Here is a 17,278-nt window from a genome sequence, read left to right as displayed (position 1 = left end):
AGATCATCCAGGGCATGCTCTCAGGAAGAGTCCCCTTTCATTGTCCCAAGCCACAGAAAGCCTCAGCTTAGCCCCTGCAGTGGTGGCCGTGGGGAAACACCCCAGGGTAAGGTGGTCCCCAGGACCACAGAGATGCTAGGTCTAGAGATTTCCTCTCCTCTGCTACCGACCCAGATTCTAAGAGTGGCAGGGGCTTCTTGATATCCTTTCAGTGTTTAACTGGGGAGACTGGGAAAGGAGTTGGTCCCAAGGTCAGCAGTGACCTCGTGGCACAAGTGGGTTTTCTCCAATGTCTGACAACTAGGCACACCTCAGAATGCAGAAGCACAGGCCCATTACAGTCTTGCGTGAACAGCAAGCCCATTAATGATGGTTGGGTCTGTTGTTCTACAATGAAAGGTGATAATTTATGATGAACTCTTAGATTCTGGGTAGAAAGGACTGATTCTGTCATTCTCCATTGTTCAATGTAATGAACAGTCCATTCATGGGGAGCTGACAATAACTGCTTGGCTTATATACCCCCACGGACAGAGCCCCTTCCTTCCACTCTTGGTGAGATGGCTGCACAGTTTTTTTTTTCATTGAACCAGAACCTTCTCCTATACCTCCCATCACTGACAGCAAGCTCTCTCCTGTGTGTGCATGCTCTTCCGCAGGAGGGCAAGATCTAAAGTGAAGCATGTATCGCCTCTCCCCGCAACTTGGCCTGGTCCTCCTAAACTGCTTGAATTTACCTTTGATCGGCAAACCTAGAACTGAGCTCAACACTTCAGGTGGTATTAAGCACCCTTGCTCCAGATCTCCTTGGCTTTCTAAATAACTGCCTTCCATTGGTGATTCACGTATTCCTTATGGTTAGGACCCCCTAGGTGGAGGCTTCTCTAGTAGTCCAGTGGTGAAGGCGCCATGCTCCCAATGCAGGGCACCTGTGTTTGACCCCTGGTCAGGGAACTAGATCCCACATGCCGCAACTAAGAGTTCACATGCCACATGAAGATCAAAGATCCTGCCTGCCTCAGCTGAGACCCAGCCCAGCCAAATAAATCGTATCTTTTAAAAAGACCCCATAGGTAGTTTTCATGGAACTGCAGCTAGCTCTGTCTTTTCCCTTTGGCAACTGACATTCCAGCCTCATTACCCTTTGCCTTGTTAGTAACCCTCTCCTCATGCCCTCCATCCTGGTCTGCTCTGGCCTCTTCAAATCCTGAAATCCAAATTCTTATATCTGGTCTTTCAGTCCCCCATTCACCCCATTAACCACAAGCACAGCCTTGCCTGCAGAGGTGGGAGGGAAGCAAAGAAACAAGGTCTGCCTGGAGTTCGAGGGTCATGGTTGGTAGAAATGGTTCTACTACATCTCCCAGCATTCAGGCACTGCAGCAATAAGCCACATGTACCTGCTGGCCATCAGTGTCTCTCTCACACAGCCCCATGTCTGTGCACACTGGTCACAGATCAGTGATCTGGGGTGGTTAATTAATGAGTGATGAAGCTTCTGTATTCACGGGGCTGGAGGACAGGGAGTCTGCATACAAAGTCAAATGAGCCCTGCATTGAGTCTCAAAGCAAACTATAAGATCCATGCCCTTTCTTGTATGATCCATCCTGACAGTGCCTGGGGCTGGAGTTCAGAATGCTCTGAGCGGTCACACACACATTCCTGACCAGGCAACGGTAGAAGGCGGGGAACCTGGACCACTACCCGAGTGCTTAGTTGGTGTCATTGTCGTGCACCAAAGCGCCACTAGAGGGCGCCAAAGAGCCGTGTGGAGGGTCCACCTGGCAGCTGAGGAACACCCTCTGCTGGGCGTATAGAGCTGCTTCTGAGGCTCCGTGGGGCCACACGTGGTGAGCTGTCAGTAGCATCCTGTGCTGTTTGAGAAGGCACTCAACTGGCCTTAAATGAGGCCAGATTTCAGGCACATTGGAGGAGCTACCCCTCTACCCCAACCCCCCACTTTGGGGCAGTGGGTGAAGCAGAGCTGGGGGAATATGGTGGGATACTGAGGAAGGAGGGGTCAGAGGGCCCAGGCTGTACCTGACCGTGGCACTCCCCCTGCTTCTAGTGGGCTGGCCGTGGTGGGCAGCACCAGGGAGCACAGGGCATTGACCCCTGGGATCTGGTGTCAGGGCCTGAGCCAGGATTTCAGGCCCACTTCTCTGTACAGCTGTGGACTGTGTTATTTCCACTGGCCTAAGACTGTTTCCCTTTCCCCAGATGACTGGCCTATAGGAACTTCCAGCTTGCTTTTTCCTCTTTTTTATTTTCCTTCCTTCCTTGTTGTTCACCTGGGCAATTTCCTAAGTAATCATTTATTCATTCATTGCATAACTGTTAAGTACTACACTGCCATCTTCCAGGTAACTGTATTGGGCATGGGGAAGGCAGGACTGATGAGAGCCATGTCCTCAGGGGCTTCCATTCTAGTAAGATCAGGACAGTTTCATGAGAGATGACCTCAGAGGGGAATGGGCTGGCCTCAGCCAGTAATAGCCACCCTAACACCTAGAGCTGCCTTGTCATGAGTGACAAGTGTGCTAGTTGTGAACCTGTGAGCTCTATACATGTTATCTTTTGAAGGTGCATAAGAGCCTAACAAGGTGTTAACCTCATTTTACATGAGGAAGCATGCACCAAGAGGTGAAGAAACTTGCCCTAAATCTCTAGCTATTAAGTGTCAGAGCTGAGATTCAAATCCAGGTTTGTCTGATTCCCAAACCAATGTTTGTTGTTTCTTCTCTGTGTGTGTCCCCTAACCGGCCCTGCCTCATATTCCAAGGAGACCGTGGGTCTAAACCTGTTCTCTAGACTGTGAGGTACTGCTCAGGGAGAAATGGCTTAATTGCTAAACATTCAACAGGGGCCTCCCTGAAGCCCCTGGAGCTCTGGGAAGGCTGTGCTTTGGTGCTGTGAGAAATCAAGCTGATAAAATGCTCTTTCTGCCTGACAGGGCGCAGGGCCCAGCAGAGCGGCCACGCCTGTCTGTGATGGCCGGAGGCTGCACGTGCTCACACCTGACTCTTGGTCCGGCCTCTGCTCAGCAGGAGGCAGGCAGACGCTGCCTGGGAAAGCCTCCCCCATCTGTGCAGTGAAAGGAGAGCAGCTGGCCTGAGAGTCCCTCTGCATGATGCAATTATTCACAATGTAGGTCAGTGGCCCCTACAAACATCCGGCTTTGTCAGGCTGCACAAGTGGACCAGCAAGAGTCTGAGCATGGCTTGAAACCTTGAGGCCTGAAAGGTCAAAGGGCTGGGTCCTGCTATAGACTCACTGGGTGATCTTGGGCAAGTCCTCGCCTTTTTCTTTGACCTCAGTTTCCCATCTGCAAATGAGCCCAGTGGTTAATTTACAGTATAGTTAATGTAAGCCTGAGTAACTGAGAGATGACTCTATTTGTCTTACACCTCACAAGTGTATTTGTCCTACATCCACTCGTTCAGAATTGACTTGGCCAGTAGTTCTCCTGTGCCTGCTGTGTACCGCGCACTGTGCTGGATGCCGGGGTCTGGCTGTATAAGGATGCTTGCCTTCTTGGAGTGTGCATCCCTGGGAGGGCACAGCAATATGACGAACCACAGGGCACAGGTACAAGTAGGGGGTGGGGGTGTTCCTGAAGAGAACTACAAGGCTCTGATGGCTACTAGCCAGAGGACCCACTTCAGATCAGGTTGTCAGGGAATACTCTTCTGGAGTGGCGACATTTAGTTTGAGACCTGAATGGTGGAAAGACCAGTCAAGTGAAACCCTTGGGGGAGAGCATTCCTGGGAAAGGGAACAGCAAGGTGGCAAGACCTGAAATGGCAGACTTTGGCATGTTTTAGGAACCAAAAGGAGGCTGGTGTGGCTGGAGTGTAATAAGTGAGGGGCCAGCATTGCTCCTCACTCCTTATATAATGTGCACACAAACCACCCCAGGGGCTTGTTAAAGTGCAGATGGCTCAGTAGTCTGGGCGGGATGAATCTCAGTAGCTCCCAGGGATGCTTGATGCTGCTGGTCCAGGACTGGCCTTTGGGCAGCAAGGCCTCAAAGGATCTTAAGCAACAGGATGACATCTGGTCCTCAGCTTAGCAGGCCTGTGGTTAAGAATGCAGACTCCTTGAAAAGGGAACCCTCCTACACTGTTGGTGGGCATGTGAGTGGGTGCAGCCACTGTGCAGAACAGTGTGGAGGCCCCTCAGAAAACTAAAAACAGAATTACCGTATGATCCAGCAACCCCTCTCCTGTCCTGATACCCAGACAAAAGTAGAATTCAAAAAGATACGTGCACCTCTATGGTCATAGCAGCACTATTCACAATAGCCAAGACACGGACACTACCTAAACGTCCACTGACAGATGAATGGATAAAGAAGAATGTGGTACGGATATATACCACGAGTACTACTCAGCCATAAAAAAGGAAGCAGTGCCATTTGCAGCAACGTGGATACAACTAGAGATGATCAGACCAAGTGGAGTGAGTCAGAAAGACAAGTGACACCTGATATCACTTACACGTGGAATTAAAATATGGCACAAAGGAACCCATCTATGAAACAGAGAGACAGGGGGTTGCAACAGGGGGAGGGGGTTGATGGAAGGATTGAGTGGGGTTTGGGGTTAGCAGATATAAGCTTTAATATATAGGATGGATAAACAACAAGGCCCTACTGTGTAGCACAGGGAACTATATTCAATATCCTATGATAAACCACAATGGAAAAGAATATATAAAAATGTATGTATACATGTAACTGAATCACTTTGCTGTCAGAATTAACACAACATTATAAATCAAATATAGTTCAATTGAAAAAAAGTACAGACTCCTTTTGTCACTCACACGCCTAACACAGAGTGACAGCCAAGCACAAGGGCAGACTTGTCATTGCATGTCTGCGTGTTCAGACCCTGGGGAGGGAGGGTGAGGAGCCCGGCTGGGGGGCATGAAGGGTGCCATGTGCGTTCCCTGTGATTGCGGGGCCCTTGGCTCTGGTCTCAGACCTTTCAGGCTGCCACTGCTGTAGGTAGCTCAGCTTCCCAAGCCCCACCTGGCTAGAGCTTCTTTAAAGGAGGGGGTTCATCCCACCTTTTGACCAGCTCCCAGAAGCTGGCTTTTTGTCTCTTTTTAAATTTTAATTTCAAAGCTGATTTTTGAAATATATGATAAAATTGGTAGGTTTCTCTCCTGGAGGTGTGTGTAAAAATGTGAGTTTGAGTGTGTGTGGCAGGGAGAGGTGGGAGCATGTCTGATGCTTCTGGGCTGCATTTCAGTCTTGAGATGCTTCTCTTGTCCTGGGAAGGCATGTGAGTCAGCACTGCCTCTTTTAGGGGAAGATGGTGGGGTGGGGTGGGGTGGGGTGGGGTGGGGTGGGGGTCCCACCAAGGAAGCCAAGGCAGGGAGAGAGGGGCTACTGGGCTCAGATCCCAAGTCCATCCCTTGCTAGCTGTGTGACTGTGAACACGTCTCTAAGCCTTTCTGAGCCGTGATTTCCTCGTCTGCAAACTCCCAGGTTTGGCACAGTGATCAAAAGTGGTAACTAGCATGTTTAGCAGGCTTTTGAAACTGGAAAGCCTGCTCCTTATATGTAAACCATCATCATTATCTCCCACTGCAGAGAGCCACAGAGTGCTGGAGCCAGGAGGAAACTTCCAGACTTCTCTGGGGCCAGCTGCTTATCTCAACAGCAGCAGCCCCACATCTCCAAGGCAGCAAAGCTCTAAGCTGTCATTTCAAGGTAAGATTTTCTTTTTAGACTGTTTGATTATGAGTTTAGGTGGATTTTTTCAGAATCCCAGATCCAGAAGGGACCTGTGAGATCACCCACAAGGGTTTCTCTCTGGGGGCACTTCCGGCAATTATTTCCATGTGATCCTTTGTCATGAGGGACTGTCCTGTTCAGTGCAGGGCACTCAGAACCTCTGGTCTCTCAGCACTGAATGCCAGGAATGTCCTCTGGTCACCATGGCAGCCAAAATCTCCCTTCCCAGGCTTCCTCACTTTTAAAACACTAAAGGGATTATGTTCTAGTCCAATTCTTTCTACAGACAGAAAAACAGGCCCAGAAAAGGACTCCTAGCAGGTGGGTGACTGACTGGAGACACAGGCGCAGATCAAGGTCAGGTCCTGACCTTGATCCCATGCCCTGTGCTGCACAGCCTCGTGGGCTGCTCACCAGCCAACACGTATTGGAATGTACCATTCCCAGGCGCCAGTCATGGCCAAGTCAGCCCCTGGAGCTGGCCTGAGGGCCAACCTCTGGCTTTTGGACTTATCCAGCCTGCTGGTACTATGCACCCTTGCTCAGGTGTGCCTGGGGCCCAGAGCGGCTCGCCCTATCCTCACTGGCCCTACCTGCCTGGAGTCCTGCTTTGTGGAGGGGAGATGAAGTGGGGGAGGTGGCTGGGGCCTGGCTGGGGAAGGCAAGCAGCCTGGGCTCAGCGTTGGAATGCCAGTGGACCAGCATCCCTGCCCAGTCCTGTTCAGAGAGGCATCCTGGGTTTGACCTTGGAATCTAGCAGGAAATCCTGTGGTCATGTAAGAGTCATAGCTGAGGTGAGAGTTATCTTGGGGAAGTTAAGGGCTGACAAGTGCAATAATAGGTTCCAACATTTCTAGTCACAGCTCATACATGCATTCATATTAAGGTCTCTCTTTGATTTTGACCTCGGGAGCCAGGAACTTTATACCCATGTTACAAGTGAGGACACTGAAGCTCAAAGAAGACAAGAGACTTGCTTATGGTGACAGAGGAAGTCAGAGGCAAAGCCAAGCCAGACCTCTGTCCTGCAAAGCAGGTGGGGGCAGCTCGGCTTCTGTGGCTTGGTTCTGCTCCCCTTCCTGTGGATACAGGCCTGCGGGGGGTGCCCCTGCTCTCTGTAGGCCTTTGTCTGAGGCCTCGGGCAAGCTCAGAGCAGAAAAACTCCCAAATGTTGCTGCTGAACGCAAAGCCAAGAGGTGCTTGAGAGGGCCTGGGGGCTTCCACAAGGCACTCTGTGAATGGGTAATGGTGCCGCTGCCCCGCTTTACTTCACGGTCTGCAGCGCCCTCCCGGCACAGGGGTAGGGCGTCACATACTTCAGCGGGCCCGACCGTGCTGGGTAGTGAGAGACCAGGGCCCAAACTGGCACTTCCCCAGAAGAAACGATGACCCAGTGCTGAGGACAGGGATGTGGCCCCACACTCCTCAAGAGAGAGTCACCAGGGAATGGCTGGGCCCTGGGTGGGAGCCTTCCTTGGCCCTAGGGCAGAGACACTCGTGCCCCTCAGGCAGTGTGCGCGGCTGCAGGTGTGAACTTCACCTCTACAGCATTTAATCTTTTCAGACTTCATAGTCAGTGTTTAAACCTCAGGTGATTCTGGCCTCTTTTGGAAATGAGAGGCTCAGCAGCACAGGACCTGTCTGTGTGTATGTCACTGCTCCTGAGCTGGGCCTGTCTCCACCCTCCCATATCCTGGCCAGCACAGCTCCAGTATTCATTACAGAATCAAACAAACACTTGGAAGGGATTATAATTCTAAGGGCATATTTGAAGCAAGTGTGACAGCTGTTCTTTCTTAAGTTGGTAAAAGAACTGGAGAGAGAGAGAGAGGTGGTTGAAAGCAACTGATGTGGGTGAAGACAGGTGGACTTCACTGTTGGAGAAATCACCACTGTCTTAGCAGCTGGAGGAGAATTCCCTTTGAGGGAGCAGTGACTTTGGTGGAAAGCGCTGGCTCTGGGAAGGTGAGCGCCATGGGCATCAAGGGTTCAGAGGAGGCCAGAGGCACTGCAGGAGCCAAGAAAGGGATTGGCTGGCTCCTGGGAGAGAGGTCTGAGGAGGAGACAGGCGGCTGGGCCACCATGTTCCTCCCCCACAGACTTGTGCAGCTTTAGAAAGTTCTACTAAAATGCAGGAGTTTGGTTGGTGAGAGAGGAACACTGAGGGACCTGGCAAAAGGGCCTGAGACTTGCCCTGGGTTCTGTGGGATGAAAGAGATATGGCAATCATGACCTAGGAGCTGGACTGGGCCTACCAGAAAGCTGGGAAAGAGCCACAGTCTCTGGTGGGCTTGGGATGTCCCTAGGCTCCCTCACCTTGGGGGTGGAGGCAGTTCTTCCCAGCCTACCCTGGAATATGTGGAACTATGGGTTAACTGTTCCCATGATCACCTGGTTTGTGTGGAATCGGTGTTGAGTAGAAAGGTCTGCAGGCCCACTGTGGGCAGGCAAGCCCTTCCCCTCTGAGTGCCAACACTTGGTGATTCTGCAGTGGCAACACCAGACAGGAGGCACACTGCCCGGCTTGGCGGCCTGGAATCTGGCGTGCGCCCCTGTTCAGCAGGACCGGGACTCCTAGACCCTCATGCTCTAGCCTGCTGGGGCCCTGATGTTTCCCAGGGGGTGCATGAGGACCACGAGTGCCTGCATGCCCTCCACCCTGAGAGAACAGCCTACTTCCTTGTGGTCCTAGGATGGGCCTGGCCCACCGCAGCTGGATGTCCAGGCCTCGGCCAGGGGTGGGGGAGTGGGGCAGGGGTGAGTAGAACAATGGAAGGAGAGCAGACAGAAGAGAAGGGAACCCCGTGTCCCCCAGACGCTGATGCGGTACAGCGAGACTCTGAAACGCTGAAATCTAAGCCCCGAGAATGAACAAGAGCTTCACGAGGCAACAGCCGCCCAATTTCTCTGTTGCACTGACTGATAAGTGATGAGGGCAGGACACCCTCTCCCGCCTTCCCCGCCACGCTTCCTGCTCCCTGACGGCTTCTCTCCTGTGAGTTACTCTGCTGCTCTGCCCCAGCCTGGTCCAAAGCTCCTTCCTGCTTTCTGCTTCCCAGGGGGTCTGGCCCCTCTCTCTGGCCTCCAGTGGAGTTTTCTGAAAGGCTTCTTGTACCCCATCCACATTCCCTACCTCTTGCCTTGAGCAGGACTCCCCATGGATCCACACCTCCTCATGGCCAAAGGCAGGGGACACTGTTTGGTTCTGACTCTCATTTCCAGGCTGGGTCCTCTCAGGGTTCTTGGTACTCCTTGGCTTAGCTCCCTGCTCTCACACCCTCCACCTGCTGATCAGCCCCCTACCCCTTCTACTGAGCCTTTCCCAGCCTGAATTCATCACTTTCTCCGTATGCCTTCATTACTGTTCCTCCCGGGTTTGCTGGCTCTGAAAGCCGTCTCCATACCTGCCCAGGTCAGACCAGAACCTGGGCCGCTTTCCAGGACCTCCCAACTCTCCTGTGCCATTTACCTTCCCCTGTCTCCGCCTTCCCTGCCCCAGCTCTCCCTTTGTGCTGCTTCCAGAGTGATCTTCCACACAAAGTTAATGCCATGTTCAGAGAGCTTCAGCGGCTCCTCAGACCTCAGCAAACTCACCCAGACCCTGAACCCGGCATGGTGACCCTCTGCAATCAGACCCGGCATATCTGTCCAGCCCTGACTCCTGTCTCCCAGCCTCATCCATGGCCCAGTCCCATAATCTCCCTCCTGGTCCTTTGTTGAGCCATCTCCTTGTCCTGTGCTGCCCTTCCTTCACCCCGTTCCTCCATCTCTGAAATCTTCCCAGGTCTTCTCACCCCAAGCCTGCCCCTCCAAGGCCCCAGTGCTTCTGGCCTCTCTTCGGGGAGGACTATGGCCTCGTGGTAGAGTGGACTTCTTCCTCCCCCTACCTGCCCCCCGATCCCCTCCATCACTTGTACTTCCTGTCCCCTGACACGTGCTAACTACTCACGGTGCACCAGATTCTGGCCTAAGTCTCACTTCCTCTAAACTGTCACCATGGGAGCGAACCCCAGTACACCCCCCATTTTAGGGGGTGCTGGATAGGGCTTGCAGAGGCTGAACCATGGGCTCAAGATTACACAGGCATTCAGTGACAGCTGAGACTTGAATCTGGGTCTGCCTAACTTCCCAAACCTTTGCTTTAGATGCCAATCCAGATACCTGTAGTGGTGCCTGTTCCTGGTACGCCAGTAATGCATTACAGATGTCCCAGGACAGTGTTCTCATGTCTCGGGGTGCAGGGCTGGGGCCAAGCATCTCCAGCCACAAGCAGACTGGGCCACCCAGGTCCCATGAGAATCATGTATCACAGTGTGAAAAAAGGATGGAAAACCCTGCCCTAAACTAGACTTGGTTTTGGGCCTTAGTTGGCCCAAGGCAGTTCACTCACCCTGTAATTTCAGCCTGGCCTGGGAATACCCGCTGAAGCTTCCCTCCTACATCCTACCTCTAGGCCAGCACCCCCCAGGCCAAAGGATCTCCATGTGTGGGTAACTGTCCCTGGCCTGGGATAAGATCGGTGGCCCCAGAAGTGAATGGAGCTTCCAGGGGGTGCTGCCCAGCTCAGCCCTTGGCCAGAGAGGCCTCTTGCCTGCCCAGCCTTCAGACCTCCTGAGCTCAGACCTCAAGGCAGTTGAGTGGCCCTGCTCAGCCCTGGCCTTGCCCCTGAGTGAGGGTCTGGCCCGGGTCTGTCACATCCTCACTCCGAGCCCCAGGTTCTCCTTTGGGATGTGCTGGAGTCACCTGCTTTGCGAGTTGTTCTGAGCATCAAGCAAGAGCATGAGATGAAGGGCTAAAAGCACAGACACAGCCCCTTGGTAACACATGCAAGAACAATGCATCTATTTCATTTGTCTGTTGGCCATTCAAGGAAGCAAGCGTACTGGGAGCCCCAAAAGGTGGCAGATATTGCTTCAGAATAGGAGGGACTCTCCGGGCAGCAGCGGGCCCGGAGCGTGTGCATGACCCTTCTTTCCTCTGCAGGGCTCCTTTTCTGGGGCAGGTTCCTCTTCCCTGTCAGAGCTTTCTCCTCTGCACCAGTGTGGGGTTTCCAAGGTGAACAGGATGCTCCAGTTCACTGTAACTATAAAGCTGTGCTCCATGTGTCTTTCACAGCCAAAAGCAACAAACAGAAGTCTTCTGAGGTCATGCTATTCTGGTTTGTAATCACACAACTTCTGGGCTCAGATACACTCAAGTGTCTTCTTTTGCCTCCTTTCTGTAGTGTGCAGTCCCTGCCAAAAACTTGCCCAACCTTTCTTTGCACAACTCTGGTGATGAGACACTCACTACCCTCTCTGGAAGCCCGGTGAATTTCTGGGGCAGATGGAAAGGTGAATGTTCTTCCTCATCCTGAGCTGAAGCCTGTGTCCCCGGAAGTGCCCCCGCTGACCTTGGCTCTTCCCTCTGGGGCCCTGCAGATCATGACTCCTCTCTTGGACCCGGGACAGCCCCTCTGAAGTGCAGTGACAGCGACAGTGTCCCTCTGAGCCTCCTCTTTGCCAGGTTGACATCAACCCTCTTGATGTGGCGCAGTTTTTTGTTCTTTGCCCCTTCTGGCCGCTCTTCATCTTGTCACTGTCTCCACAGGGTCTGGGGCCCAGATAAGACACAAGGCTCCAGGAGGATCTTAGAGAGTGAGACTGCTGTCCCCTCCCCATGCCTAGGGCCCGACTCACCTGGGGCTGTCCCTTGAGCTAGCCCTGGTTATTCTGCAGCCAAGCTACACTATGAAGCTTGACGGTCCATACTGTCAGTGTCCACATTTGGGGGACTGCTGATGCTTGGAATAGCCACACACACACACACACCACACCCCCGCCCCAGTGTTCCTTTGAGATCTGCGGGACTGTGGATCATGTGGAGCAGGACCCTGAGAGTTTTCTCAGCTGTCCAGCAGAAATATGCTAGTGGCCTCCTTGTCACCCCTCATGGCATTCCAGGGTCACCTTTTCCATGCAGGGTGGGCTGCCCAGTGTGCCATTCCAAAAAATAGGCCCCCAAAGGCTACTTATAAGTGGCCTTAATGATCTCTCTGAAAAACAGTTTAAAAGACTCAAACAAGAGGAGGAGTGGGCAGTCCAGAGGTGAGATGGACTTGGGGGAATAAGAACAGCAATGTAGATTTAAAGAAGGGCATGAGATGTCATACGTTTTTCCTGTGAACTGACGAGTGTGATGTGGCTTTGGCACAGCACAAAGTAAGCATATGCTCACTTCTAACTTTGACTTAGCATTTTTCACATACTTAATTCTGTGTGCTCGTCCAACAAACACTCCAATGTAAGGCAGGATAGGCAGTGTTAGCTCTATTTTATAGATGAGGAAACTGAGGCTCAGAGTGGGTAAGTGGACTGACCAAAGGGAATGAAGGACTGGCAGAGGCTACAGCTCCCCAGATGCCCCACCCGTAGGCCCACAGTTCTCAGCCCCTGTGCGTTAGTGGGAATCTATGACTAATTCTGGCTGGTGGGCAGTGGGCAGACGTGATGTTTGACCCTGATGGGCTGAAGCACAGAAAAGCTGTTTGCAAGACCTGTGCGCTTCCTTGTGTTGGGGTTCAGATCATGGAGCTCTCTTATGGGAGATGGTTGCTATGGAGACCACTCAGCGTCACAGGTGGACTTTGTAGGAGTGAGCAGTAGAGCTTTGCTGCACTCGCCTGCTAAGATTTAGGGGTTCTTTATTACTGTAGCCTCACCCAGCCTATCGTGACTTATATGAAAGAGCAATTATTTGTTCTTATGTTATTGTGTGTCAGGCACTGTACTAATAAGGACTTTGCACACGTCCCCTCACACAATCCTTGAAGCTGTCCTGTGAGGAAAGCATTATTGTTCCCCTCTATTGTAGGGGAAACAGAGACACAGAGAAGCACAGCCATTTGCCCAGGGTCACAGAGCCACAAAAGCGTGGGCTCGGAATCTGAATCTGGGTCTGTCCGATAGGAAAACCTCGATGAGCTCTGATGAGTTGCAGAAACAGGTGCTGTGGTGTCTCAGCACCCCGTAGGGCTAACTGCTTCCTTGGAAGATGGAAGACTGCACAGACTGCTTTTCTCATTCAGACTTTAAGCCTGAGTAAAACCCTTGTGCTGTGATTTATTATAGCAACACTGATTTTCCAATTTCAAGACAAGAGTGCAACTTGAAATAAAATGGAAAGAAAACATTGAAACATTTGAAACCTTCACTTTAGATCCTTATTACGTCTTGCTTGAACTGTTCCAGGCCTGCATCATTTTCTCCTCCTTTCTCCAGTCTCCCCTCATTCCAACTGACTGCCAGAGCTACCTCTGTAAAGCTGAATCTAAGCATGCCCTCTCCGATTCAGAACCCACAGAAAGGTTCCTGGTCCCCTCCACCAGTACTTCCTAAATTACATTCCTCATATATATGATGTAAATATGCTACATCCTGCAAGTGAAAAAGGAGTTCCATGGCCAAAGGAGTTTTGGAAATGCTGATTTAAAATATTTATTATTGGACTTTCCTGGTTGTCCACTGATTAAGAATCCACCTGCCAATACAGGGGACATGGGTTCGATCCCTGGTCTGGGAAGATACCACATTCACAGAGCAACTAAACCTGTCCACCACAACTATAAAATGGAAGCCCGAGCACCCTAGAGCCCGTGCTCCACAACAAGAGAAGCCATCATAATGGGAAACCCACATACCTCAACTAGAGAATAGCCCTTGTTTGCTGCCACTAGAGAAAGCCCACACATAGCAACAAAGAACCAGCACAGCCAAAAATAAATAAGTAAATTATTTATTATTGGGACTTTCCTACCGGTCCAGTGGATAAGACTGTGCTCTCAAGACAGGGGGCCCAGGTTCAATCCCTGGTCAGGAAACCAAGATCCCACATACTGCAACCACTGAGCCCAAGAGCCCCAGTGAAGACCTAGTATAGCCAATATAAATATAAATTAATTAAATATTATTAAAAATTAAAGTTAAAAACTTCTGGTTAAAAATTGTAAACTGTAGGACTTCACAGAGCCTTTAACATGCTAAAGCCCATTGTACTTTTCCAAGAGGCAGATTCATCATTTTTGGCATTTCTTAGACTTTTGGACCATGAAATCTCCCCAATCCCCTTCATTTGGGGGTACCTAATAGAATTAGTATTCCATGATGTATACTCATGGAGGATTCTGGCTCTTGGGTAAAGTCTGGACTTCTCAGCTAACATTCAAGGCTTCCTGAGACCTGTTCCCAGGTCACTTTCCAGTCATCTCACAAACCTGTTCCTCCATCTACCCCAGGGTTCAACCCCTTACTCCTCCTCCTGGACATGTTACTTTTTATCACTCAGTGTTAGGTTGTGGGACTCTCTGAGCTGTGACCTGGAAAGGAAATGAGGATTGAGGAACAAAGTCAGAAACAACACAACATAGCTTCCATTTGGGACAATGTTAAAAGCACCCGATTAGTGACGTGGCTGAGAAGAAAACGGGAATGATGACTATGAGACTAATTGAAAGCCATGAGTTTACCGAGGCTCAAAGAATCCCTTTTAGAAGTGGGAACTGGGCCCGCATATGCCAATGAACAAGGCAAAATGGGTGCATGCTCGAAACAAAAAGCACCAAGATGTGCTGGGCAGAACCAAAGATATTGACGTAATTAATAAAGTAATTAACATGCACAGGAATGCAAAAGCTGCCAGAAGGCTGATAAGAGAGGGTTATTAAATAAAGAATTAGCAATGTAGCAGGGAAGTGAAATTAAGTTTTGCATTTCTTTATTATGGACCCCCAAAATACTCTATGAGTAATAAATAGGCCTTGATTTACTGCAAAAATACCAATAGGCTGGGGCCAGAATTTGCTGTAGACCCTCTCCCTGGCAAAATAAACTGACCGATCAATCACTCAGTCAGCCAGTCTCTGAGAATATGGGGGAACCTGCACCCAGTGCTGTAGTTGAGAGTAAGGTGATTAAAGATGTCAGATCAGAGGCCAGAGTGCCTGAACTCTAGTCCCAATCCTGCCACTTATAAATACTGAAACCTTGCAGCAGCTATTCAGCCTTACTGTTGCCATCTGTAAAATGGGTCTAAACACAGGATCTCCAAGGATTAAATATACGGATAGGAGTAAAGCCCCCTGACCAGCACCTGGCCCAAGTGAATGACTGAGTCAGCGCTTGCTGTTAATCATCCCATCTCCACCACCCTGCACCAATCTATACAATAAAAAGTTCTCAATTAACATATAAATTCAGAAAATGTTTCAAAGGATTCACTAAGAAGACCAGAGCAAACTCACATTCCCTCCTCATTTCTCCTGTCTGGTTCCCAGAGCATTCAGGGAATGAGTGGGAAAGAAAACAGCCAGTGAGGACGGGTGTAAACTGGTAGCTTATCCCAGTCACTTCTCTGGCTTTGGGACTTGGGGTGAGTCTACACCTCGGTTTCTCCATCAGGGAAATGAGGGGTTGGTTTAGGTGATTTCTTAGGTCATCTCAAGCTCTGAAATTCTATGAGTCGTGTTAGTCACATTAGCAAGCATCCATTACCAAGAGAGCAAAAATGACCCTCCTTGGAGGGTCTCTTCCTCCTTGGCCGTCTTGCAGCTCTATTCCTGGCCCTGGGGTCCTCCCAGGCCCTCAGGCTGGAAACTGGAGTCATGAGACGTCTGTGCCTCCCTCATCTACATGCCCACCTGCCCCAAGCCCTGTGTCTCGGGTCTCTGCCCATGTCAGCATCGGGCCACCTTTGGCCCCAGACCATGGGGTTTGGGCTCTCATGACCTCAGAGCACCAGTTCCCCAGCCTGTCCCTCCCTCAGAAAGGCCTGTCTCCCCCACTGCCACTTTTCTTCTTTTCTCATATTGTTATGAAAAGCTAAGTAGTACAGTGAACACTTGTGTACTCTCCTTCAGGATTCAGAAATTTCTAACATTTTGCTATATATGCTGGCTCACTCTCTATATATACACTGTCCCCAAACCATCTGAAGGTAAATTTCAGGCTCCATACACTTCAGCCTGTAGTCCTGTGTGACCACAATATTATTATATCTAAGGAAAGTAGTAATATCTCCATAATATTATCTGAGAGCCAGAATGAACTTTTTCAGGAGTCCCTCACGCTGCTCCGCTGCTGAAATTCCTTTCCTGGCTCCCCACTGCCTTCAGGTTATGGTACAAACTCCCTTCAGCTCTGCACTTACTGTCCACAGGCAGCCAGATGTGATACCTTCATGAACTTTACCCTAGACATACCCTCCACCTTCCCGCGCATGCATTTTCATCCTGGAACACCACTGCCTCCAATATTTTCTCCTTGAGGTTTTGTCCATTCTGTAAAGCTCAACTAAAATTCCACATTGTCCAGGGAATCTTCTAAGGTTTTTCTAGTTGAAACATATCTTTCTTTTCATATCTCCATAACACATGGGAAGCCAGTATGATGACATATCAAATATGGAGGAAGGCAGAGACAAAAGAGACAGCGAAAGGGACTTCATCTCAGATCAAACTGTGCCTGGTCTCTACATCACCTCTGTAATTCTCCAGGGTACTGATGCGTTTCCTCTAGGCTCAGTGGTAAAAGAATCCACCTGAAATGCAGGAGATGCGGGTCTACAGGTTTGAGCCCTGGGTCGGGAAGATCCCTGGAGAAGGAAGTGGCAACCCACTCCAGTATTCTTGCCTGGAGAATCCCATGGACAGAGAAGCTTGGTGGGCTACAGTCCATGGGGTCGCAAAGAGTCAGACACAACTTAGCAACTAAACCACCACCACTGTGTGCTCCAATTTGAAGTAACTGTAGCCAAAAGCACCCTAATGAATACTGCAGGGATTAGGGCTGACAATCCTTTAGCCTTCTAAAGCTGTGAAGCAACAGTAGAAAAATACAATGTGTTATACTCCAGGTATACTGGATGCTTCCTGTTCCGCAAGACCATTTACCCTTCCTCCTACCCTTGCTCTGGAATTCCCTCATCGACCTTGTCCTGTTTTTAAAAAAGAAAGAAAGAAAAAAAAAAAAACTGAGGTAAAATTCAGAAAAATTCACTACTTAACCATTTTAAAGTGTACATTTTAAAGTTTACAACGTTGTTTAACCGTATCTACTATCTAATTTCAGATAATTCTCACCACTTCAGAAATCTCATACCCATTAGCAGTCACTGCCCCATCCCCCATCCCTCTAATCTAGGTTCTATCTCTGTGGATTTGCCTGTTCTGGATATATCATATAGATGGAATTGTACAATATTTGGCCTTTTGGCATCTGGTTTCTTTCACTGAACATTATATTTTCAAAGTTCATCTGTGCTGTAGCATGCATTCTTATTTATGTCCGAATCATATTCTATTGTATGGACATACCACATTTTATTTATCCACTCATCAGTTGATATAGACACTTGGGTTGTTTCCACCTTTCTGGCTGTTATGCATTATGATGCTGTATTTGAATATACATTTTCATTTCTCTCGAGTGTATACCTAGGAATGGAATTACTGGGTTACACAGTAACTCTAATTTTTTGAGGAACTGCCAGACTGTTCA

The 17,278-nt window shown here is 50.0% G+C and overlaps 2 protein-coding genes across 9 annotated transcripts in view; one reads left to right on the top strand and one right to left on the bottom strand.

The window, feature by feature from the left end:
• The window catches only part of GABBR2 (gamma-aminobutyric acid type B receptor subunit 2), a 370,642-nt gene that overhangs the window by 17,832 nt on the left and 335,532 nt on the right, over window positions 1-17,278 (bottom strand). The window lies entirely within an intron of this gene.
• Window positions 1-17,278, top strand: part of LOC138433434 (uncharacterized) — a 92,535-nt gene that overhangs the window by 38,898 nt on the left and 36,359 nt on the right. For all 8 annotated transcript variants that reach the window (XR_011254305.1, XM_069576101.1, XM_069576099.1 and 5 more), the window contains one exon: window positions 5,604-5,723. Coding sequence is in view for 7 of the 8 variants with exons in the window: in XM_069576101.1 (XP_069432202.1) it covers window positions 5,604-5,723 (120 nt within the window). In the remaining variant the exon portion in view is untranslated. The remainder of the gene's footprint in view (window positions 1-5,603; window positions 5,724-17,278) is intronic.

The sequence above is a fragment of the Ovis canadensis genome, chromosome 2 (assembly GCF_042477335.2).
Source record: "Ovis canadensis isolate MfBH-ARS-UI-01 breed Bighorn chromosome 2, ARS-UI_OviCan_v2, whole genome shotgun sequence".
NCBI lineage: Eukaryota > Metazoa > Chordata > Mammalia > Artiodactyla > Bovidae > Ovis > Ovis canadensis.
This window is presented reverse-complemented; position numbering and strand designations above follow the sequence as displayed.